Source organism: Micrasema longulum, unplaced genomic scaffold (genome assembly GCF_059751315.1).
Source record: "Micrasema longulum isolate JH-2025_06_02 unplaced genomic scaffold, ASM5975131v1 h1tg001782l, whole genome shotgun sequence".
NCBI lineage: Eukaryota > Metazoa > Arthropoda > Insecta > Trichoptera > Brachycentridae > Micrasema > Micrasema longulum.
Genome location: NW_028278957.1, coordinates 201008 through 228392, shown reverse-complemented (window position 1 = coordinate 228392; position 27385 = coordinate 201008). Strand labels below are relative to the sequence as shown.

The following is a 27385-nucleotide window of genomic DNA, read 5'->3' as shown; positions in this document are numbered from 1 at the left end:
TAACTCATTGTACAGCTTCGATCCCTTGTACAATGAGTTTTGAAATTCAGTTTTTCTCCTCATTGGTAATATTTTCTTTTTTTTATTTGTTTCATATGTATGACATTGTTGGTTAAATTTTATTATTGTTTTTATTTTATTCGTCCCCTTAATTATTTTATGCATAAAAATTGCTACATTATATTTAATTTGCTGCTTTACGGTGAGCAAGCCAATTTCTTTGTATATTCTTGCTACATTAGAATAGATATTTATTTTGAGTATAATCTTTATCGCCTTATTTTGAAGAATTTGTACATTTTTCATTTCTCCTTCATACATAAAAAAAATGGAAGAACAGTAATGTATGTGTGGACATGTGATTGTTTTATATTTAAGAACACTATTCTTTACATCTATTACATTTCGCAATCTTCCCATAAATGAAAAAAAAAAGATTTTTTTTTGTTGCATATTGAGAATGTGTTTTGAAATTCAAATATCTATCTGAGATATTTTATTTCATCCACAGAATTTATATTTAAATTATCAATATTAATATTGTATCCCTGTGGAATATTTTATCTCCAAATATTCATATATTTTGTTTTTGAGATGTTGTCACCGGCAATATGCACGATTCATATACCTGTCTTTTTAAGCATGTAGGGACTTCTTTATTTTCGAAAATATATTTAAGTTTCGAAAGCAGCCCAACTTAGCTCTATTCTTTTTGGTAACTCCAAAAACCCCATTATAAAAATTAATTTAAATAAAAAATGCACAAAAATGTCCCTTGCAAAGGTTTGATTTTGTTCTAAATGGAGTACCGAGACTTACGATTTTGCGTGCAGTAAAATAATGGGTGGGTACTTTCCCAGTTTAATCACGGCTACTCCCAGCTTTTGCAATCTCCCGTACACTTTTCCTTTAATCAGATATCTTACTAATGAACTTACTTGCGTTTGCGAGGAACGTTGTCCTCTTTAATAGGTTCTCGTTATGAAAATTCGCTCGTTATGCTGAGAAATAAAATTAATTGAAATTTCGTATTTGTTGGCCGAGGCGCAAGTCTTATAAAAGCGTGGGTATCCAATTTTTGTGAGGAGAAATTAGTAATAAGCTTTTACCATTGTCGAAATAAATTGCAACAGAGAGGGAAATCGTTTTCGAGAAGGGAATATGGACGGCAAGGCTTTACAGGGCGTGTAACCTGTTGTTGGTTGGTTTATTTCATTTCATTTATTTATGTTTAGTTACATTGAAAACATTTTATTTTTATTTTTATTTATTTTATCCAAATTATTCTCAACACATTACAAAATATACATATCAAATTTATTAAATTGAAAAGAGAAGAAAAAAAAGTAAATTGTCGTGTAAAATTGACATAGGAGAGCGCGGGGTAATGAGAGCGGGCGGGTAATCGGAGCGATGGCAATTGTACAGAACCTATGCACAATCGAGTGACCTTAAGCACTTGGCCGTTTCTGTCAACCATCGAGAAAGTTCGTCTGATGCACATGAGCCGTTAGAGCCCTGCGTTGAGTCACGAGAGACGTTTGTGAGTTTTTCAGTCAGCGTTTATAAAAAACAGCCAATTGCCAGCGTTTAGGTAAGGATAAAGATATATTCTTATTGTATTATGTTAACGTTTATTACATACCTAGATTCGTCTTCTTTCAAGTGCCATTCGTCAAATTGTGATTGAAAGTTGGATAAGATATTTGTGTTATTACTTTTAAAGGTGGTAGTCAGCGGATAATGGGAGCCTATAAAGTCCATTGTAAGCCCAATTTCACAACCGTACATCAATGAAAACAGGATATTAAAGATCAAACTTCATTCTTAAATCTACAAACACACAACTAAGATTTGCTTTTTAAATAAGTGGAGCTTTATTTTTTGGAGAAGTAAAAATTATGGCTCCCATTTTCCATATGAGCGTTAAATGGGCTCTCATTACCCGCATGTATGGGGTAATGGGAGCGATTGACTTTTTAAAATTAAATCTTCACTGTACCTTAATGCATGGCTGAAGTTGATTTAAACTGTGATAAAAAGATAGTCAAATAAACGAGGTTTAAGTTACTAATAAAAAATGATAATAAAGTAAACAAATGTGATTTTTATCACCATTTTCCTTTAGTAGGCTCCAATTCCCCCACTCTCCCCTACATATTACAAATTTGGAAATTGCCCTCCTAAGAGTAATCCCACTGTCATGAAATATATCGACATCTGAGGCGATAGGATAGGATTGAATAACACAGGCATTTGGTTCATTGGCAGGTTGGTTCTGCATCGTGGTAGGTAGAACAACCTGTGTTGCCTTTGTCAACTTTGTATGATTGGTTGGTTGGAAGAAATTGCCATTTGGCAATAAGCCCGCCAATGTACAAATAACATTATGTACAAAAAGTTAAATAAATAAATTAAATAATTATCAGGGACAAATAGACCGAATTCATTCAGAATATCAGAATTATGTATGTGACCAGTGACCACCAATAAGTTGAACACTCAAATGAATATTCCTTCTCCCCAACAATGATTGGTAGTTAAGAAGTCAGTCGTTTAAGCGACCACAGATGTTTAAACAGGCAGAATGGTGAATGCTTCACAGTGTATAAATGACAAGTCATAAGCCCTGTAAATACCTAGACTTCCATATCTCTGTCACAATACATTTCAATCATAATCTCTCCCAAGTATCTTGAAATCCAGCGATATCTGCAGGCGTTTGGACATACTCAAAATACTGTGAACGCTCGTAGACAAATAGAACGAAAAGCTTACAAAATGACTTGAACTTTATCTGGTAAATCCCTGAAGCGTAAGACTGATCACCTTACCTTCCAGTTACAGATGATCGAGATAATATGCTGAATTTGATTAAGCAATGCAGTGCCCTGTGCACCACCAGGTTTTAATGATGATGATGATGATTGGTGCATTGTTGTAAATGTATAAATACATGAAATATATTTTTTTAAGTTTACAACTACACCTTAATTAATTTTAATTTTATAACTACAACTGTAGATGGAAAGATTTGTGGTATCCAATAACATATAATAGTATACTATAGTAGTGCTCCAAAATAAATTTAAAAGGTCACATAAAAAATGCTTTGTTTAATAAATTCACACAAAATGAGTTTTTTCAAATTTCAAACAATTCAAATTCAAATTATTTATTCACAAAGTAACATAACAAATAACAAAGGATTTAAAACGTTAAATTTGAACTTTATATCAAACCAAAAATCCTTGAGCAATGGTTCGACATTATTAAGGTATAATACTCTCTAATAGCAAGAGTATTTGCCTCTTAAACATAGTTTCACTAATGTGAAAGATGTCGATCTCCAAAGTGATAATGTTCAGCTGCTTGACTGCTCTTCCAATCGGCATGACCAGAGGCAGGTTGGTTCTGGAAACCGGGAGGTAAAACAGTCTGTGCTGACGCTGTCGTAGATAGCCATCAGGAACATAAAAATTGATACTCTCTAAAATGGCCGAGTTATCGATGAAACCCCTTAGCAGTCAGAAAAAATGGGTCAGTGTAGACCCATCCCTTCTAAGTTGCAAACTATTGGTCCCAAGCATACCCAAGAGGAACCCAGTGGGATAGAGCCACGAATAACTACCATACTCCCTTATGTAGGAGATACCTCAGAATTTTTTTCTGAACCCTCTCCAACATGAGGGAGTATCTCGCTTCGTGCGGACTCCATATCACCGATGCACTTTCAAGCCTCGAGCGAACCAACGAGTTGTACAAAATTCTGAGTGTACCCCCGTACATGGGTATGTTGGGTTTTATTCTCTGAACTGGAAGGGTTTTTGAGAATCCCCATTCTCAAAAACCCTTCCAGTTCAGAGAATAAAACCCAACATCTTTAGTGCAAGGTCACATGTTCTCTCGATGTGAGCATGAAAAGTCAATCTGCTTTCATAGATTACCCCAAGATCCTTAATTGTTGAAACACGGATGAGTTGGTGGCCACCCATTGCGTATCTGTGATATACAGTGCGCAATGCTCTAGTGAAAGATAAAATTTGAACAATGTTTGAGTATATCCGAGGGCTTGCAGACAGACTGGATTTCCTCCCTAGGGAGTCATTCATATTTAAATTTATTGCAACAGAGAGGGAAAACATTATTGGGAAGGGAATATGGAAGCTAGGCATTTACAGGGCTTATGAACTGTCATTGGCTGGTTTAAGTGACCACTTGACACACTGTGTAACACTCACTATTCTGCCCATGTTTAAACATCCACATTCCCTCAACTCTTCCATCTGTTGACTTTTGTGAAGTAAAGGAGCTGAAATCTTCAAGGTGTGTAAAGTGGCCACTTTAACCAGCCAATGACAGGTCATAAGCCCTGTAAATGCCCAGACTTCCATATTCCCTTCTCAATAATGTTTCCTTCTCTGTTGCAATAAATTTAAACATAATCATTACAATCTACGAACATTTGGACAAACTCAAATATTGCAATAATCATTACAATTAACAATTATTTTTATTCACATATGTTATGTTCATCATCATCATTCCCTTTCCGCACCTAATGGTGCATAGAGCAATTCCTTTTTTTATTTTTATTGTAACTCCCTCCCAAACATTATTAAAATGTGTATTTTTGTAATGTGGACAGCGAAAGAACGGCTAAAAGGATCTACGATGTAAAGATTGATGGATGCAGAAAATGAGGAAGGCCGAGAAAGACATGGTTTGATCAAGTCGTTTTGATAATACTTAAAGATGGACATGTCAAAAGTAGGAATAATCGTTTTATATAAATTTAAAAAAATTTAAGACTGATACTATGAATAATCTCCACTCGATTTCCTTTTGCGCGATTTTTATCTGAGTAGCCATCGAGTCAAAAACACTCGTCCAAGAGTCTGGTTTTATTTCATAAACAGAACTGTATTTATCATTCCATCCGAGCATGAGAATCTTTTTGGCACATACCAAGCTAAATAAATTTCTCAATAATTATATTTATTTATATTTTTTTACTTGTAATTACAAGTAAAAAAATATTGCAATAAAAATCAATTCATCATGGGTAATTTTACCATGCCACGTGAGGGTTTGTACGATCCGTCGGAAATGGGCTTATGGGCTCTACATCCCTAGAGTATCAACTATGGTTATCAACCCCACCTGGTTTCGATTTAGTTTCATTAAGTGGAAAGTTAACGTTTTGCAATTACCATTTCAATAAAACAAAATAAACTGCCTTGGCATTTTCTTCTAGGAAATCTTTATTCTAGCAAGATTTATTCAGTGTGCAGTGCCCGGTAAGGGGCTCTAGTGATTATAAACCTCACATGATTTTGGCTAAGTTTTGTTGACACGAAATTCAACTTTTGTAAGTATCCTTTCAGAAAAACCAATAACTTACCTCGGCATTTCTTTCCAGGTATCGGTGGACGAATGGTGTTCCATGTGGGATGACTATGCCCAGAACCCTGAAAGGGCGCTTGAGTGGCAGCAGCGTTACATGAACTTCATGTTTGACTTGGAGGACGCTTCCAATGATGGCTCCATCGACGTGGACGAGTTCACCACTGTCTGCTCTTGCTACGGACTACAGCCAGCGGAGTGCAAGACTGCCTTCCAGAAAATGTCCAAGGCAAGTTATTAATTTTACTTTATATTTTTAATGAGTTTAAAAACCGCCTAGACAAACACATTTTATAATGTTTTCTATTCATATTTTCAATGTTTTAAACACAGTGCATAGGCATCAGCTTAATAGCTGCTAGTGCATATAACAATAATTTAGTCCGCCTCTTGGTGTAATGGTTAGCGCATTCGCTTACCCTGCTTGAGATCTAGGGTTCGATTCCTGGCAAAATCGTGAATACTTTTACCCTGCTATATTTTATTGTCCCTGGACTGGCACCTAAAGCATAAGACACGTCGCATTTGGTGTACAGATGCAGTTTCCTATGCACAATTTTGTGTGGATAAAGTTATGCTGATGGCAACATTTTGAAAACAACAATAAAATGTTATGATCTTGTCATAAACTTATCACAAAGCAAGTCACTTATAATGTGATGTTGCCAGCATAAAAATATGTTGTAGTTCTTATTGTTACAGCTTCCACACTTTTGTGACCGACTTGTACAAACATATACCCGACAAAGTAAACTTATTCTTGTACTTGTTTTAAACAAAATAAATAAATAAATATTATATTTGTTTATTTTTTGTCGGCCTCGTGGTGTAATGGTCAGCGGATTTGCCTATCATGCAAGAGATCTCGGGTTCGATTCCCGACATGTTTGGTGTGAAATATTATTTAAAAAGTGTTTTTACACTAGAATATTTCATAGTCCCTAGACTGGTACCTGAAGCATAAGACTGATCACCTTACCTTCATATTACAAAAATGATTGGTGTGCATTGGCAGAGCCCTATGCACCATTACGTGCGGAATGGAAATGATGATAATGATGATGTTTAAATATATGATATAATTTTTTTGCATTTCTTTTTATCATGCAGTGCATACAGATATTTAGTTTTTTTCACCACTAAAGGCTAATGGACAAATACAGTGGTGAATTACAGTATGAAGCACCCAGGCTACACAAAAATTATCATTATTGTGATCTCACCGATAATAGAACCTGGAAGGAAGTGACTTAGCCATTACACCCATGAATTTCACCCATGAACTTCACCCATGTTTAAGATTTCAATATGCCATTATCATTATATTCAAATCACTCCCTCAAACATATTATAACTTCTTTATTTTTTTGTAAAAGTATGAATTATCATTTCAGGGCAAGGAAACAGTGTCCAGGGGGGAATTTCAGGAACTGTGGAAGCAGTTCTTCTCCTCGGAGGATCCAACCATTCCAGGGAACTATATTTTTGGAAAGACCAACTTCTAAAGAACCACTTAATTCTTGACACAGTGTCACAACCTTATTGAATTTCAAATTATCCCTATCCTTTAGAAAATTCGCTTGAAGTAGGCATAGTTTCATTGAACACATTCAATTATTCATTAGAGTAAAATAAATGTGTTATATTCGTGTTGTGTGAAATTAATCATGTCATAGAAAGTCATTACATAATTATTATACTAAATATTATTGTATTCAAATGTTTAACGTAAATGTTTAACCAATTCAAGATGTATTAAATTAGTCTAAACAAATTGTGTCTTTATTTTCCTTATATTGTTGGATCTGTAGATCTATGTAGAGCACCTTGTTCAAAATTACTCATTTTATCCTCCTCTTCTCCCACACCATTGAGATAAGCAAAATAATTCCATGTTGGCATGACAGTTATACCTACATGATGTTAGCTACATTTTTAAGACAAGTAAAATCCACCGGTTTTTATTATATCAAGTATTTTTAAGGCCCACATGTATTACATGATCTAACCATGAAAACAGTTTTTATGTGAAAAAAAATTGATGTCAGTAAAGTATACAAAGCTGCAAAGAACGCATACTGATGAACATCAGTTTGGGTCAGTACTCGGACCACTTCTCTATCTCCTTTACACTAAAGATATAGAAAACATTATCAAAGAATGTGGATTGTGGTCTCACTGCTATGCAGATGATACGCAGATTTATTTTTATTGCAAACCAGGCGAGAGAAGTGTGCTTGTCAATTTAATTGATGGATGCATCAAGAAAATAGGAAACTGGATGGCTGAAAACAGACTAACATTAAACCCATCAAAAACTGAACAACTGTGGGTGGCTTCAGCCAGACGACAGAATTTGATCTAGGATACGGCTCTACCCAATGTAGGGAGTACCGCTTTACCCACCGTTAAACTACTGGGAGTTTTACTCAATTCTGACCTATCTCTTGACGCTCAAATTAGTCGAACGATAAGTTCATGCTTCTACCAGCTGAGAAAAATGAAATGCATTTGCAAAAATTTGCCAGTTGATGCCGCCCGTAAATTAATAAATGCGTTTGTAGTGTCTAGAGTCGATTATTGTAATGGTATCTATACAGGTCTACCAATGAACAAAATGACTCGCCTACAATCAGTATTGAATGCCGCAGCGAGACTTATTTTCGGAATCTCTAAGTTCAGTCATATCACTCAACTACTTTGGGAACTACACTGGCTACGTTTTCCACAGAGGGTCGAATACAAACTCTGTTGGCTTATGTATAAAGTCACTGCACAACTCTGCTCCAGAATATCTAAGGGAACTATGCATTCCAGATGAACAAGCTGACAGCCGTCTCACGCTTAGATCAGCTACGTCTACGGCGAGAGGAAAAGTTATTATACCTCTACGCAAACAGCGCACTAAATTTAGTGAACGCGCATTTGCGGTCGCAGGCCCTATGGCATGGAATGCTCTCCCAGCAGAGGTGCGAGGCTGCAAAAGTTAAGTGATGTTTCTGAAAAAACTTAAAACCCACTTGTTCTCTAAATCATTTGAATAAATCCGTAGCATGTGACAACAAAATAAATTGTTTTAATTAAATTATAAATTTAAAAGCTTCAATTAAATTAATTCAACAATAGAATCACTATGTAAAGCGCCCTTGAGGTATTTTATTACGAAAATGGCGCTTTATAAGTTATCCATAATAATAATAATAATGTTTCCATTTGTTAATAAAATAACTATGGCTTCGTAGGAAATAAGTATAATTGCTAAATAATTTATTTTCCACGAAGACAAGTTGATCAGTAAATCTTCCAGATATTACCAGCCTGTGGTATATTTCCCATAAATCTTAATCTTATGATAAATCTTCAAAAAAAAACTGTGTTTTTACATGTTTTTACAGTCATTTAGTGAAGTACTGTAAAAGCACTTATGTTGATTTATGAAATAGTAGAGTAGTTATGTAGATTATTCTAACATTAATACAGCAGCAAGGCTTGACCACGTTGCTGCTGCATTAAAATAGCCAAGTCTTTATCATGTGAAGAAATGAGTTTTTTTTTCAATACAAAACATTTAAAAATATGTGTCCTCGCTTGGATAACCTTCCCCAAAAAGTTTATTCTTGAGATACCAAAAGAACTTCAGAATCTTGGTGGATGTTTCATGATTCTAAATGCATTATGCTCTACAAACTTATGTATGCAGATGTTTTGGTAATAGAAACACATTGAAATGAATTAATAATATTGTCACCCTAACTTATAAACTCGGAAGTTCACAAATGGCCAAAAATAATATTTTGTCATTTTTCTGTTAGGACTTTAAATAACTTAGACGTGTGTAAAACTTATACATTCATGCAGTGTTCCATTATTAGAAAAACGTATCGAAAAAAACTTGAGTACCTAAACTTTGCTAGTAAAAACTGTTTTTAGTTTTTACTCACCCCTGAACAAAGGTAAGTTTGGGACTTACGGGTTTTTAAAGTTAGGCCAACAATATTATTAGATATCAACTGCAGACCGGAAGACTACCTACATTTTAGCATACATTAGCAAATATGGAAACTACAGGTTAAGCATAAATGTCGTTAAAACATTCAGTTGACCTCAAATTACACTCTCTCTCTCTCTCTCTTTAATCCGTGGCTCATATCTGAGGGTGGTGATTACGCCTCTATCTGGAACGGTCTTGTGCTCTTCTATAGACATTTGTCAATAATTATTCTGATAATTAATGAAATTACACTAGGGATGGAATAATGAGCACGAAACAAACAAGAACATAGAGCCAATTAACGCTAAAAATCAAAAGTGCCTGTCTCCAGCCACCGGCATTTTCGAGATTTTTTAAACATAGCTATCTGCTTTATTTCGGCTAAGAATATTTTATATGTTTAAAAACGATAGAAACTCATATGGTTATATTGATCACTCAAAGACAAAAAGTGAATTTAGTCAGTATCACTACAATGAAGATAGCCACATTTGTTTTTTAGCGTCACAATTAACTTATACAACTTTTATTCATGATACTTCAAAGATAGGCAATTCACCCTTTTCATGGCAATGCATAGGATACAACATTTCTATCATAAGCTAGTACACGATCAAAACAGCATTCAGTAAAAACTGCTTTTCCACAATTTTCAATCTCTAGTGTATTATCAAAAAATATAATAAACTTTGATTTAAACAAAGAAAAACCATTTTTGTTTGGGATTTTGAAGCCTTTTCAATCATCAAATGTGTAAAAAATATTTTTTCACTTCGCCAAGATAAGGGTTAAAAGGATTTTTTTTTTTTTATTGACTTATTTTAGGGATATAATGTAAATGCTTAAACTTCCATATCCCCAACTCATAAAGGTTTTCCATCGCAATTATTATAGGCGGCACTACAGCCAGTTGTGAGCCCTGGCCTACTCAAGAGTCTGTCTCAATTCCTCCCGCATCCTGCAGCTATTCTTCAGTTCGTCAAGCTAATTGCTCTCATGTCGCTTTCCGCATCATCAAGCCATCTTAATGTTGGAGCTGCCTTCTGGAGTGGTATTTAAATTTTTATTGGGGGTACGATTATCATTCATTCTGTGGATTTTGGATTTTTAATCCTTACTAAGGTTTTCCATGTCAGAGAAATTATCTGTCGACCTATATAAACTTTGAAAGAGCCATTGAACAATTAATTTACTGTAAAATAGTGTTTTGATAGCTCGAGATTCAAGGATATTGATTTTAATATAGCTACATAGAATTAAGCAGGTATTTATGGTTGTCCATGAAAGAAAACTTAATGCTAGAAAGTATATTTAGATAATCCTGGAGAATGTATGTAGCAAAATCTTTATCCAAATACAATGTTAACAGTAATGAAGCCAAAAGTGTGGCAGTTATTTTTTAGTCAGCAGAAAAAAATATTTACATACCAAAGTATCAATCAATTATCAAAATAAGTTGTTTGTTTACAAAGAAAACATATTCAACATAATTTTTTAGCTGTTTTAGAAGAAACATACCTACAGTCCACTGTTAATTGTTTAAGGAGCCTGAATAAAATTTTTTGAGATTCTATATATTATTGCCCCAATCCCAATAATGTATGAATATAATTTTTTGTTCACACTCTGTAATCATTTCTGTGCAATCGTTTATAAAACACCTTTTTTAACTCGTTTTACCCTTTCTTTAAAACAACGTTCTTTTTTGGCTAAGACTAATTTCTGGCTTGGTTTTTTTTTCTAAAATAATGTAATATTCAGAAGAACATGTCTCCTGAGAAAAATGCTTAATGTATTAAGAATGAAATGTATTGAGAAAAATGCTTATGTTAGTTAAGAACATGGTTAAACAGGATCATGGCTTCTGTGACAAATGCTTGGCTTACATTTTTATCATGAATTTAGTAGTCCGTTAGAGACACAGCTAATTTGAAATATAATTACCCAACTTAATTACTTAAAAAACCATGATTAAGTTTTTACTATGGAGATTTCGGTAGCTTTACTTCAACAAGAAAAAGACTCAAACAGCAGTAACTGGAGGATGAAGATGATAATGTTCTTATCGTGTTAGCAATCCTTCCAAAAAAAAGAATGGAAACCCACTCAGTTTACATTTCGCGAGAATTGGGCTGTTTTCAAACACTCATAAAAAGACATTTACATTACAAAGAAGAAAAATTCAGGAAATATTGGAGATCAAACCATAAATCGTTCAATTTTATACTCAGTTTAATACATGAAGCCACCAAACTCAGAAGAAATGATACTTCAATAATCACAAGTGATCAGAAACTTTTCCTTACTTTGAGATAAGAAAATATTTGTCAAATTCCATGTTCTCGTGATAATAATTATAATCATTCGCATTGGCTGATGATGGCATACTCATATCAATCGGCCAGTAGGCGATGAAGCAACACTGACAGGAGAATAGTGGTTTGATGCATAGCTTTGATTAGAATTTGGACTGAAAGAAGTGTTGCTTGAACTTAAATGAAGATTTTTCAATTCACACAGCCATTAAATTAAAAACTTTAGATTTACCCTCTACTCTCAAAGCTGGAGTCAATTTGAAATGAATTAATTCCATTTTTTAATTTCGTCTTGCCTTTGTCTGGGTCTATCCAGAGTAATAGTAATGACAAATGTAAATTATTCTCCAGTTTACGTTTTCTATATGTATTTTGTTCCAGTTCCACTTGTCCCTTAATTGCTTATTCCACCTCTACTTGTCCTCTCTAGTCATTGTCATTCCCCTTGTCCCCGCTCCACTCTTCTCTTTACTTTCAATATTATCATCTTGAACATTTAAAATACTTATCCTTTCTGCAGGAATTTGGTCAAGAAAACAAAGGCAGTCAAACGGCATCCATTTTGATGTTTTAGAAAAGCTGATGAGCTATTTAGCCTCAGTTCACTCTTCCGTTTGCACCTTTTGAAGGAATCACCTATATATTCCCATACTTTCTTGCACTCATGCACCTCTGCAACAAATATCTGATTCCGATTTATAGCTACTGGTGAATCATATGCATCTCTGGAGTTCATTTATCATATATCAGCAAGTTACATAAGTAGAATAGTCAACCAAATAAGCGCTTGCAAGCCTGCAAATGAATTTAGTGCCAGAGCCTACAGAAAATCATCTAAAGTGAGGAGTGATTTAACACATACTTACTAAGGCTCCTTATAACAGTGGTTCACTGTTTTTTAACTACAAGGAATATTATTCTATTGTACTTCTGGCGGTCCTAGATGCGAATTATTTATTTATTATTATATTATTGATGTCAACGTCGGTTCCCATGGTAAAGAAGGAAATAGTGGTAGTAGGAAAAGGAATTGCTCACCATAAATTTTACACTCCAAAGCCCATAAATTTACCAGGAATGGATACTATGCTTCCACAGTTTTTAGTCTGTGATGAAGCGTTTGCCCTTAATATATGTATGACGAAACCATATAACAGAAATGATGCAAAGGTGGATCATGATAAAGCTATCTTCAACAACAGACTTTGGAAAGCCAGAAGAGTGACAGAAAATTAATTTACGCTCGTATCTCAGGTACTTCAAATATTTTACACACCTATTTCAATAGAACCGGAGGTTAGTGACCCGATTTTGACTACTCATATACATAAAATGTACTACGGGATGCTTATTGGAAAAGAAATGGCGTTCCATATTATACATATAACCCAAAAACACTGGCCCGCAGAGAACATAATACCATCCATTTTGGTAATTTGGCTTTGCAAATTTGGTTTGCATTTGAAATTCAGAACTCTTTCAAATCCTTTTTTCTGGAGTCCAGCTGGCCAAATCTCATGGCAGGAAAATCATATATATAGAATAAACTAATGTTCTACTAAAGTTATTTTGAAGAAGTGATTTTATAATTCAGGCTAAGGAAAATGTACTATTTGCAAACCCAGCAAAATCCTTCTTTCTTTATTTTGAGCAAATCAAAAAAAGCTGATACAATAATAGCTTAAACATTATTTAATATTTCAAATTTTTATTATGACCAGTTAATATTTTATATGTAACTAGTGACAAAATTAGCATGATGGACTTCCTTTGGATCTTGCCGGGTTCGCAAGTAATACCCTCAAATGTTTACCAATGCACTAAATATAATTTTACATAAAAATAGCAGATCCTCAAGTTTTTAAGTCAAAAATGTTCCAATCGATTTTACTGTGTATTTTCATCTTTTTCTCTTAATGACTTGACAAGAATCCATCTACATAACGCATGGAAGGGATGTGATATGATAAGATAAATAAAACAAATATGTATGAATGATTCAATATTTATGTATAAGTATATGTAAAAATTGTAAAATTTCCATAAAGTTTAATCTACGTACACATGACGACAAACCTTTTCTCTAAACTAATAAGAATTCCACAACTAAGGCAAACTAATATTAATACTTTCCATCGATTATGATTACATACACTTTACTAATTTCGATTACTTTCAATATTATAAATTGTGAATCCTGGAACGCCACCTCAACCATTATAAGAGAGAGCACTCGGCAAATACATCACTTAGCTGCAATTATCGTATCCTAATATTACACATACATTGAGATTCCTTACCTAGTAATTGGAGAATGCTTACTCTTATATATCTATCAAAATCCTCTTTTCAGGCACCACTCGCTACTACGAGCTCTGTAGAGGTCAACATTAAAATCTATCTCGACTCATCGAAACCTTACAGGTATACCTAACATTTCCTGAAACACTAAGGTAAACATTGGTGTTTGGCGAAAACAAACGGCATTCCAGGAGTCATAATAATTCCTACTCGATACAATAATTTCTGATTATCAATATCCATGTATTATAATTGTAAATAATAATTATCAAACGCGTAACATAATCGTAATAAGCAAAGCCAGCAAGCTCATCAGACAATAAGTGTAAAAGAATTAGATAGTATAGTAAAAACTAAAATAATAAAACAATTGACATAATATTAGTGATGAGGCTTTTTCGGGATAATTAATACTGAATGTAATATTGCGCAATGCAACAATCCTTAAATTAATGTATAATATGTATATTGATTGCTTCAAATTGTATTGGTAAACTTGTAAAAATATAGAGGTATATAAAAGCACTAAACTAAGGCACCATCCTGGGCCACTATCAAATATTTCCTTTTCACTACTCACATACACCAACATTGTTCACATTACAAAATCAATAGATTTAATATCATTCCAAAATGGTGTAGGAACACGTAGATGCTGTCGATGAATATTTTAAATGAGTATTCAATGTAGAGAGATCATACTAACATCAACAGTCTAGTTATTTTCAGAAAAACATGTATCAAAATTGTACAAATCATCTGAAGAGATCAAAATATATTAACAGTGTTGTATTTTTTGTTATTATTCTCCATGTTAAAATTAAAAATCCATCAAACATACTTAAAAACAATAAGTACTTTTAAATCCAATACATCACTTAAGACATTATAAATAATAATTTTATAAAAGGGGCAAAAAGGCATTAAAAATAATTGTTTAAAACATGTCAAGGTTTGAAATATTCTTAGTTAAAAAAAACCCTCAAAGGTGGGAATATGCCACGAGACATCCTTCTCAGCAGCTTCTGGAGGTGGAGGATTAGGAGACATTATATTGATAGGTTGGGGGACAATAGAAGGCACCGCAACTACCACATTATTAGAGTTAATGGTATCAGCCTGTATAGTAGGTTCGCATGTGATAGGAGTGGGATTGATAGGTGTGGGGTTGATGGGTGTTGGGTTGATAAGAGCTTGGCTTGTCATCAGATTTGTTAACTGCATGTTTATGTGAGCCAGGTTCATCAGCCCTCTACTGCGTTGAGTCTTAAACTTGGTCATTTCTTTCACTTTCATACGAATCTCAGGATACTTCCTGTCGATGGATGGCTTCTTATCGGGCATCCATTGCCCAGTGATTTTGTATTTCCCCGACATGTCAACGTCGCACCGTCTATTAGCGTGTTTGGACTCGATGAATGTATCAGGATGGTTGTGGCGGCCTTTGACGTAAGCTATCAAGCCAGAACGAAGACAAATGGAAACTTGGCACCTGTCGCGGTCTGGAGTCTTAGTGTAAAACTTGGAACACCTCCATGTGATGCGTCTCTCGTGACTATTGATATCCTCGTAAAATATATTGTTTGTGGCGACCAATTGAATGGTGCCTTTGGAAGACTTCATGTAGAACCAGTCTAGAAAAAATCACAGTTATTAGTATAAAACATATTCCACTAAAATACTTATATTCTTCTGTCTCTCTTTTAAAAGTCATGCAGGTTGAAAAGGAGTTAAAATAGTTAATCAATATTATTAAAAATATATCGTGTTTTAATTCATTATTCAAAAATTATAATACGATGTTTTCAATAATAATAATTAACAAATGAGACACATAAATAAAATAACATTTATGTTATATGAAATCAATTACAAATCATAGTTTAAAAAGTTATAATTGTATTAAGTATTAAATAACCTATATTGATAATGATAAAACAATAAATTAAATTAAATTTTAAAAACAAAATTGCTTAAATTATTATTAAAATGGTGATGCTGATTTCATGGAGATGTCGATGGTACTTTCTATAACACATTGCAAGCCTCTTATAAATCTAAAATATGAAGAAAAAATACAAGTCATTATACATACAGAATTTGGATACATATTGCATGACTTTTTAAAACCAAATCACATTATTATAAAAATTTAACATACCAAAATTATGAAGTTTACATAATAAAATCATAACACATAATTAAAATTAATGTTAGCAAGTAGCATAATAAATATTATACATATTTGCGTAGTTGTCATCAATCAATACATGATAGATTATAATATAAATGATAAATTCCTTTGATAAATATAAACATCATACTAACAATAATTATATTATACACAGTTATAAATTGTATACAGTTTCAGTTATTTTTCAAAACAAACATTATTTCATACTGCATTTTTTAATCTCAAATGCAAAATTAATATCACGGGTGGGATTAAAGAGGGGTATAACTTTATTTAGACACAAAAATCACATACACAAATCCATAGTTATGTTTTACAACAGTTTAGAATGGTTATAAAAACATTTTTATTAATAATCACATAATTTGAATCACCAGCATTGTACCTGCTAAGACGAATATGAAAATTACTTTATTTATTTATATTATTGGATAAACATACAGAAATATTGAAAATTTCTTTTTATATTAGTGTAGGACACTCATGAACACACCAAAAAAATTGTTTACACTAAATACAATAAATTAAATTATACTAAATATAACTAATGCAAAAGATAAGAAATGAAAAATATGTATATAATAATAAAATTAACTAAATATCTGCTTCTCTCAATACTTTTATGATTTTTTTACATACATTGTCAAAAAAATTGTCAGCCTTGGTAAATCTATTGTTATATTGTTCGCATTGTCTAGGTATTGTAGATTGTTTCAAATAGTTTTTAGACGCGTTGTCTGTGTAAAACAGAAGATTTTGTCAATTACTTACTAAATAGATTCAAATTCCGACTGGCGTATAACATTGCAAATACCAAAATTGTTACCCTTAAAATAAATTATTCACTAAAGCGCATTTACACATTTGCATAAAAATAATTGGTCATTAAACAATGAATGACAACTAGAATTGAGTAATAAAATCTTAAATTAAAACTCCAATGACTTAAATTTTGCCTCGATTTCGTAGGCACTTTCTTCAAATTTCTTATTTTTCATTTGAATGCTCGAAACCTCCTCTTGATGTCAAAGTTAAACCTGAAACAAAAAAGAAATAAATTATAGTATTTTAATTTAAACTTAATTAACAAATTACAACGGAGATGAAGAACATTTTTGAAAAAGAAATATGGAAGTCAAGGCATTTACAGGGCTTATGACCTGTCATTGGTTGGTTTAAGTGGTCACCTTAAACACTGTGTAACAGCCCTGTAAATTCCTAGACTTCCATATTTCCTTTTCAAAAATGTTCTCCATGTCTGTTGTAATAAATTTAATATTAATGACTCCCTAGGGTGTGAAATTCAGACTGTTGTCTACAAACATTTGAACAAACTCAAAATATTATACTCCAACTTAATTCTTTAATACAATGATATGATTATGAAAGAAGGTTTTGTTGTAATTAAACTTTATGATCAAATACTTTTTTTATTAAGTTTGATAATAAATTAAATAGGCTTGTAAAGTAACATTTTGGTAAATACACAAATATCTTTTAAATGGATTAAGATAACTGTCCTCACTAAAGACACTCGTAACAGCGATACATATAGACTACAGCAATGATTGTTTATTTGACGTAAAAAAATCATGAATGTTGCTCTAAAGTGTTTAAAGCATTAGGTAAAATTATGCTGACGATTGGAAAGAACACAATAAATTAATTCCATCTGCTCAGCATAGGAAAAAGATTTCCAAAAAACTGAATCAGGTGTGCTATTCTGAACCACTCTCGCGGCACGAGAGAACAGTTTTGCTCTTGTATTTTGTACGTAGATACACGGGATAATACGGCCGCGAGAGCGTTTGGAAAACCAGTCTAGGTTGCATTTTATGATTTACCCAAATATTTCAAGTTTTTTCAAACATTTTTGTTCTTACGATTTCATTATCATCATCACTCCTTTATTGACACATAATGGTGCAAAGGGCACTGCATTGGTACAAAAATCACAGTATATCTGGATTATTTGTTACATGAAGGCAAGATGATCAGCCCTTCATTTCAAGTATCAGTCAAGGGACTGAAATATTGATGTGTGAACTGTTTAAATGACAGAAAATTCAACAGATTTTGGAATACTTTCAACAGGGGTACGTTTTGTTCGGGGAAATAAAAGTTGAATGGTCTCTATATTTACTTTAAAAAACGGCTTTACTTTACTTTGGCGGAAAAAAAAATCTACATTTATACAAGCAAATGTTCATGTTACACTGTAACATGCGAAAAATATCTCACGCGTGGCAACCAAAGGGAAAAAACACCATATTATACTTAAATAAATATTTTAAGTCAGTCGAGAATCAAACTCTAGATCTGCTGCGTGACCTTAAAGTTTACCAAAATATTTTGATTTCGGAGCCATTTATAAATAATCATACATAACCGCAACAGAAAAATGGGAATTAAGTTATGGTAGAGCAGAGTTTGAACCTCGATTTACTGATCTGAAAGTCCGCAACACTACTGCGGAACCACAACAAGAGTTGTAGTATGTAAGATGGTGCTTGAATTCACAGTAATTGAATATTATTTTCATAAAATTGTATACTTAAGTATCTACATAAATAAAATTATATTTAATAAAAAGTGTATTACAAACAAAAAGACAACTTTATTAATAATATATATGTAATCCATAGAAATAATTGGTTGCCTATAAGACACTTCAATGAACCTTTATTTTCCGGATTCCAGCAAAGTTTCACATTACTATTAGAAATATTATTTTTTCCGCAAACAAAATCCATATTTTTACTATACATATCTTGAAAACTGGTTTCCAAATTAAACAGGCAATAAGACCCAACTCTGACCTGGGACATGCATATAACAAGTTCACTAAAAATATTTATTTAAAATAAATTATTACGAAACAAAAACGATTCCCAAATCAATAGAATTTTTTAAAGAAATATTTATTTAATAAAAATATCCAAATACTTAAAATATTAAAACGTGTGAAGTAAAATTTGCATAAGTACTTACAATTTCAAAATTAAAGATAAAAACTCGTTTAATTAACTATTGCACACTTTTAGGGGAAGAATAAATGCAATTTAAATAACTGTAATTAATTATATTGGAAAATAGACATCTATTATATCGAATCACATGCTTGCCGCATAATTTACACGGTGAATCTTCAGTTCAATTTACTGATTGAGTGTATTATTTTTAATATTTTACATCTCACGTAATGAAATTAATAATTTCACCCCTAATTAAATGCTGTCATCTTATAACGGACTCATTTAAAAACTCTAAAAGCAAGAAATGTACGCTTAGATCTAAAATAATGCTTCAAATAAAAATAACAGTACCTAAAATAAAATTTACATATTTTATGTAAATTAAAAATCGGCTTCTCGTAATAAACATTAACCAAGCATTTTATTAATAACACCACTGTAAAGCTTATTTTTAAATTACGATTATTTATAAAACCTCAATCACAAAAAATAATCCACAAAAAACAAACGTCAAGCGCATCACCGCACCATATTGACGGATTAATAAGTAAGACGGATGCTAACAATGTCGCTGACAGATTTTTTGAGTCATATGGCCATCTTGTTTTTTGAGCAAATCATAGTTATTGTTACAATGTTTACAGAGATTTGATTGGCCGAAAATATTTTTACAATGTAACAAATTTTGAATGTATTTTTTTTACAAACGTCATACAGTGTTGCCGGCTTTAAAGTATAAATATTAAGATTAAGTACTTACCTGAATATTTTTTAATAATTTATAACTTTCCAAATTCTGATGGTGCGCCTTATAAGGTATCACAGACATTATTTTAAAACTAAGTCAATTATTTTTTTCGCTTTAATATAAACTTTCATAATTTACTTTTTTATTTTATTTTATTTATTTTTTCACCACAACAGGCCAGGAGGCCCAATTACAATGGTGAATTACATTACAGAAAACCCAAGCTTGAGAAAAATCTAATTTATTTTTTTGTATTCTCACCGGCAATCGAACCCAGAACCTTCCGTGCGTGAGTCAAGCGCCTTGACCTCTACACCACGGAGGCCGCCAATACTTCCCAAAACATTTGATTAAATTCATGTTCCTTTTTCTATTACTTAGAAATTAAAAAAATTAAGTAAGTAGTTCAAGTAAGTATCAATTTTGATTTATTTTAGTGTAAATACATTTTTTTGTTTTTTAATTAGTCATAACCTTGCTTATCTTTTACAATGCATCTTCAAAAAAAACAAAATATGCAAACTGTTGATGTTTCCTAAGAATTTTTACTAAGATTTTTTTGTCCTAGACTTCCACTGCTGATGATTTTAAAGCAGTTCAGGAGTGCGACTCTAAACGCTCTTGCGTGAGTATAGAAAGTATTGTTAGCATTATGTAAATTATGTGCTAGCAACGCGTTCTCTACCCCCCGGGAAAGCAATCAGAATACCAGCCCGGTCTTGACTACAGGACACGGACCTGACTTATCAGGAATCATATGGGAGATAGGAACCAACAGGCCTTTGCCTTAATGCTATTTGTAAACAGCATATCGTCGGTCGGCGTGCTTTACCGCCAATCTAGTAAATCAACTTTTTACAGGAGACACTGCTTTTTAAATCAATACTCAGATCCGCGGTACTTTTTTTTCAGAAAGCTCGCTTCCTATTGGTGCCATACATATCGTATGATTAGGGAACATCTAATAAAAGTTAAAAATTCCCCAATATGATATTATTTTTGTCAAAATTGTAATTGGCGGTAGTGCACGATGACCAATAATATGCTTCAATCATTGACCAAAGATGGAATGATAATGACTTAGGTACTCATCTACTAATAAATGAGGGTATTATAAGCAAACTTAGAAATCTCAATTGAAGGAGTTACTGAGATATTTCCGAAAAACTTTGAAAAAAAAATTGTGAGATTTCTAATTATGCTTCACTAACTCAACGGAGAATGCTAAGTACGGTATCAAGTAGTATAATTTAAATCTGTTTTTGCAAGATTTAAAGACGGTTTTGAATTACGCTTTTATTTAAATAGGTAGGTTTACGCATAGTTTATTTTGGCATCAATAACTAATTTTCCATTTTTAGTGGAGATTTCTACATTTGCTTCTAATACCCTCAAATATTATTAATGCCTTTAAAGTACATACTTACCTACCTAACCAAAATAATTTTAAAAATAGTTTTTGGTACAAATGAAAATATTTCATAGTATCTCACATCTATGTAATCTGTAGTTCTAAAAAACTGCCTGCAGTTTTTAATTTTATTTGCTCACTTAATGATATTTAGAATGATTCGATTCACATTTATGTGAGGAAGGTGTACCTACCAATAATAATTAAACTAATGATTGTGCAGCGGGAATGGATTTTTTACATTTTCCTAGCCATTACTATTTTTATCGAGTACTTAATGTATGAAAAAAAATTATGGATCATTAATATTAGTTCCAATATCAGTTCATACATCTACACATAAATGTTTGAATATTTAAACAGTTTAATATGGTAGGTATTAGCTATGCTAATACGACTTTTAATTTAATTGGGTTTATAGAATTTATTAATTATTTTAAGTGTTATCTTGATTAATGAAAGTATTTTTTACATTAAGTGGATTTAGATTTAGGTAAGTAATCAGTCTATGTGTAAAAATTATGTAAAAAGAACTTTATACCTTTAAAAAATGTATGCAATGATTTAGAGTTTATAAATGAATTGATTATAATTTTTAAATTACTTTATTTAGTTTTCTTCCAATTTTATAAATAACAGTGAAAAAACAAAATAAACTGTTTAACCTACTTGTTTATAATTTTTTAAATCATGATCAGGTGCTCATATTACCATAATTTTGTGAACAAATGGCAGTACTGTAAAAGCACTCCCTCTGAAAGCATTATGAAAATCGAGCCAATGCAATGTTTATCTTCACATCACTTCTTAATAGGTATTGCAATTGTACATAAACAGTAACTAAAATCTGTTTATTTACTTTGTATAGTGCCGTTACAAAAAACCTTTTTAATATTGTCATATTTAAAAGACTTTTTAACATCATCTGAAATTATTATACCTAGTTGGGTACTAGTGCGTGCCCGAAAAATTCTCGTGTTAAACCCAGATTAACTTATGAACTGAATTTCTCACAGAAAACAAACAGCAATGTATGATAGTTCAAACATTATTTTCTTATTGCCAAACCATAAGCAATCAAAATATGTATAAGTTAGAACCTATTATTTAATCAAATATTTCATTTTTATTCATTATTTCATTCATTTTTTAAAAACTTTAATGTACAATCACTTAAACACTCTAATTTTTACCGCTTGTAAGAAAACATTTTTATATTCAATTTCCCGTAGCATTGAACTTCATAATTATAGTGTTGTTTTACAGAACTAAAAAAAGCAAATGCTTATAAGTTACACAATAATTACTGTCTCTTTTAATTACAACTGTTATTTGATTACAATGTTTTTCTTTCCATATAAATATCGCCCTGTGTGTAATCTGTATTGATAAATTAATTAACAACTGTGCTATTTTACGTGGGTAAAATAATTGCAAGTTAAGATGAATTAAGTAAATAAAGCAAATAAAAAATTATAATAATAAATAAAAACTACACTTATTTTTTACTATATTTGATTACATAGGAATTCTCACATACATAAAACACTAAACAATATTTTTAAGTGCAGTATGTAATGTAATATACAAAGCACTAGCTATTATTACTACAAAGTAATTACAACAAATGAAATCCATAATACATCAGTTGTTTTCTTGGTCGAGTTATTTTTTTAGTTTGGTTTTTGTAAACAATACTGAAAAGAGTTTCAATTATGTAGTTGAACACAAACTAAAATAAAACAGTAATGTCTTCAAAAACAGAAAGATTTTCTCATTCTAATAAAACAGAATGTGAAACATTAGATTTACCAATAAAATACATATTCGATTTATACTATTTAATTGGTTTTGGGTACATAAAAGTACAAAAACAAAAGATTTATAGAACACCTCGGCTTTATAAATTATATCCTTTAACATTGTGCATCGTAACAATGATAACTCAATTTTTTATGCTTTTTCAAGCAAATGATCCTCTACGCAATTTTATTAATTCGCAGCAAATGGTTATCATTAAACATTTTGTAATGTTAAGATGTGCTTCTGTTGCAATAAGTGTTATAAGTTCGTGGATTTTTAGACTCAACAGCAAAATAGATATATCTTTTGTTATGATTAAAAACTTTAATATAATTGATAGAAATTTAAATAACACTAAAATAAATAAAACTGGAATGCTGAAAATAGGCATACTTCACTTATTAACCACAGTTATATTTTTAATGCACATTATTGTGGATATTATTTACTGGTTTCATTCTGCTGATTTATTAATACTTTTTGTATTATATTTTTTGAATGACGTAATTATCTTAAGATTTGTCACTAAAATGTATTTAATAGTTTCTCGTCTTAAAATCTTAATTAAAAGAATGCAACTGACTTATGGAAGTGATACCATAAATCAGGAAAAGGAAATTGAGTTATGTTTTACGGCTTACATTAAACTCATAGAAAATATTGAAATGGCTGTCTCAGAATTCGGAGTATCGGTAATTTTGGTTTATTTCATATACCTGCCTTGGAAATACCTATATACATCATTTAACATACATAGTTCTCACCCTATTTAAAGTAGCTCTCCATATGGTGTCCACAAATAGCCTATTGGCTTCCAACTCCTGCAAGTCCATCCACGTCAGGTTCGCATACCTAATGCCTTGTAAAATAGTGAAGCATGGTTTAGGCTTTTAGAATGTATTAAAAGTATGCCACTTGATGACAGTTTTCATCGGAGGGTCTATGTACTTATTTTATTGAAATAAATAAGTATGTAGATCTTATAAGAGTAGCATTCTCTGGTGACAACTAATACATAATATATATTTTAAATCAAACAGAGTTAAAAGCAATTTTTGAAGGGGATTTTGCTGTTTTAAAATTTTTATTTTTATTCCTAAACAATGAAGAAGCTCAGCGGTTTTTCCATATTTTTTATTTGTTAAAAGACTATTAAACTGAGTCTTAAAAAATATATTTTTATGTATCATACTATCATCACTATGATTTTTTAAAGTTTTGTAATTTTTAAATGAGACCGCCCATGACGTCACGAGTTCAAGTCGGCGAGTTTTCCTGATATATAAAAGTAGAAACCTGTATCCATCAAAACATGCTAAATTCTGGAAAAATGGCTACCTGGAAACTGATAAAACCTATCACAGTGCTATAATTGATTGATTATTGTAAACACGTGTTCACGCAAACCTGTGACGTTTCAAAGCACAGTACTCCCTCTATAATCCGGTACTTTACTTCCCAGCCCTGTCAGTAACCTAGCCTTTTTGTTCAGGCAGCTACTAAGCGGGTAGCTTGGTAATTTCTAGATAGAATAAAAAAGACTCTGGTCAAAGTAGTAGGAGAATCCTGCTCTGGAAACCCCTTTCGGATACAAGGAACAGATCAACATACAGAGCAATGTTGTTCAGCATAGCAGTTACCCTTCCAACAGGCATAACTATCAGCAGATTGGTCCCGTATATTGGAATATGAAACAATATATGCTGACGCTGTCTTAGGTAATTATCAGGAACACGCAAATCAATGCTTACCATAATCTCAGAATTATTGACCATACCACGCAACAATTGATAAAAATCTGTAGTCAAATACACATTCCTTCTAGTCTCTCAACTGTTGTAGCCAAGCATACCCTGGAGAAACTCGGTCGAGTTCATGTGGCCCTCAAATCATCGAGCCACTCTCAAGTCTACTTTACACCAAGGAGTTGTAAAGAGTTCTCAGTATGCGGTGTTTTTATTTTTTTTATTTTTATATTAGAATGAATCCTAAAACCTTCAATGCTTTACCACTGATTGCCTATATGTGATCATAAAATGTCAGGGTGCCCACAAACATAGCGCCCAGATACTTAACATTCGATGTTCATTTCAAATTTTAAAAAAAAAATCATTTGCAAATAACAGAAAACGCGAGTCCAAAAAGTAATAATCCGTAAGGGTTAGTAAATAAATTTTCAAATAAAAAATTAACATTTTTAATGAAAATAGAGAACAACAGTGGACCCAGGTTAGAGCCTTGCGGGACACACGAGAAAGTATAGAAACATTCTAACATAATATAGTATTACATACTTACTTATCGGGTCCGGACTTCAGACCTTGCCACTCCTATGTGCGGCGATAGATATCGCCTTGCCAGTGGTCATCCTCAAATCATCGTCTTCATAAGTTAGCCGCATTTGTGGACACCGCAGCAGATGAGGATCATCCGGTATCTCTCAAGTATTACAAACATATAATTATAGAATTAAACATAGCTACTGCCGTTCAAATATGCCATTATTAGTGATTTCCAGTAATCCAATGTTTTCGGTAATCAGACGAAGCTATGGTCCGATATCTGCCAGATTACCGAGAGATCACTGTAGTTCATATTTATAAAAATCATTTTAAATATTTTTTTCATACATTTTAAAGAAACTTTGTTCTTATTTTTACCGCATGTAAGAAAACATTTGTTATAACCAATTTCCCGTAGCACAGAACTTCCTTATTGTGGAGATTTAAAAAAATGTTCTGCATTTCAATTTTTAAATGCATAGCTACAACATTAGTATCTGCGCAAGTGAAATCTAAACCTGAAAACAAAAGCATTGTAGAACAGGAAAAGTTTAATTAACCCTCCCTCTCCGTTGATGTGTAGCTAGTACACATTGCGTCTAATAACTATAATATCTTTATAAATATAATAAATATTGTGTTTAGATTTTCAGTATTCCTCCATTACACATTTACGTATCGACTGGAACAATTTGTTATTAAATAATGAGTACTTATTAGGCACAAAAAAAGGATTTTATTGGAAATCGGGCATAAATTACAAATATCAACAAAAGTATACCAATAACACTTGGCGTTACACGTCCACTACATGTCCAGTCACGTAGTCCAGTACAGCTACTTAGTAGCTCTCGGGAAGTTGGTGCGGGTGCACGTTTTGCCCGAGTCGTTAGCGATACCCAACGGTTTTTTCATGTTTTCAGCAGCTAGATTTGAAATATTATCATCTTTAAATTAAATTATGGTTAATTAAAGCCATTCCCTATGAATATACCATTTTTTCCTTTTTAAATCTCTTATTTTTTTAATTTGTAGTGACTACACAGGTCAGTAACGCGCGGGTGTTTTTAGGACAGTAAGGGAAAGGTTAATTATGCATGTGTATAAATTTCTTTTATTTTTTAAGCAGTTAAAATGAACATTTAATTCGACATTAAAAATTATTATTTTAGTTCGTGTTCTCAACCCTGTGCTGTTTTAGTGTTGTCTTACAAAATGTTGCCGTTATCATAATATTCAGCTTGGTAAATTTTTATGAGTATTTTTACTGTTACATAATAAATAAAGTGCCTACACAGTATGCACAAACTACATATTTTAAAAAATATTTTAGGAATACGACCAGATGTTGACTGTACTACTTTGGTGTTTTCATTACGTTTGTTTCCTTATTTTACCTTTCTACTTCTGCGAAAGAGCTCAACAAATGTTAATGGAAATTAAAAAACTAATTTTGCACAATACAGTGCAATATCTAAATTCAGGTGAGAGTATGCTTTTAAAGCACCTAGCTAATTTACAGCACATAATATTGTGTAAAAACTTTTTTTTTAACGACTCCGATAAAATGATTGGGAACAAAATACATGGAGTACACACAGTATTCTTTTGAGTTGTGCTGTATTTCTAGCCTTTTTTTTTGATGTCTAGAACAGCATTGCAGCAACCATCATCTGAACATTAACCAAGTTATCTTCAATACTAATAATAGACTGTTTTTTATGAAAATATGTACATTTGTATGAAAATTAGTAGTTACACCTTCATTAATAACCTGTAATTGAACATATTTCAAAATATACATATTTAATAGGTAAGTCTAAATATTCAATTGTAGATAACTCAGTTAACTTTCCACTTTATTATTTTAGAACTGATATCCTATATTATTTTATTCACTGTAATTTAATAACTTATACCGTTGGTACGGCAAAATTAAATATTTTGATTTTTCAGATA

General features: G+C 32.0%; 2 protein-coding genes across 2 annotated transcripts; one reads left to right on the top strand and one right to left on the bottom strand.

Moving 5' to 3' along the window:
- The first annotated feature begins 5424 nt into the window (after positions 1–5424).
- Scp2 (Sarcoplasmic calcium-binding protein 2) lies at positions 5425–7180 on the top strand. The gene is made up of 2 exons (XM_088237769.1): positions 5425–5635; positions 6801–7180. The coding sequence occupies exons 1-2, from the start codon at positions 5447–5449 to the stop codon at positions 6909–6911; spliced, it is 300 nt and encodes a 99-aa protein (XP_088093895.1). The 5' UTR covers positions 5425–5446; the 3' UTR covers positions 6912–7180.
- A 6521-nt stretch (positions 7181–13701) lies between these two features.
- Positions 13702–19835, bottom strand: LOC148274005 (uncharacterized). Its single transcript, XM_088237768.1, has 2 exons — positions 19534–19835; positions 13702–17244 (listed from the first exon to the last, which is right to left on the bottom strand). Exon 2 carries the CDS (start codon positions 15634–15636, stop codon positions 14983–14985), a length of 654 nt encoding a protein of 217 aa, XP_088093894.1. The 5' UTR covers positions 15637–17244; positions 19534–19835; the 3' UTR covers positions 13702–14982.
- Between the last annotated feature and the right edge of the window lie 7550 nt (positions 19836–27385).

Bases quoted from the DNA above. Each gene is read 5' to 3' on its own strand.
- LOC148274005 (XM_088237768.1), bottom strand. From the start codon at position 15,636: ATGAAGTCTTCCAAAGGCACCATTCAATTGGTCGCCACAAACAATATA.
- Scp2 (XM_088237769.1), top strand. From the start codon at position 5,447: ATGTGGGATGACTATGCCCAGAACCCTGAAAGGGCGCTTGAGTGGCAG. The intron at 5,636-6,800 runs GCAAGTTATTAA...TTATCATTTCAG, and splicing joins CCTTCCAGAAAATGTCCAAG to GGCAAGGAAACAGTGTCCAG.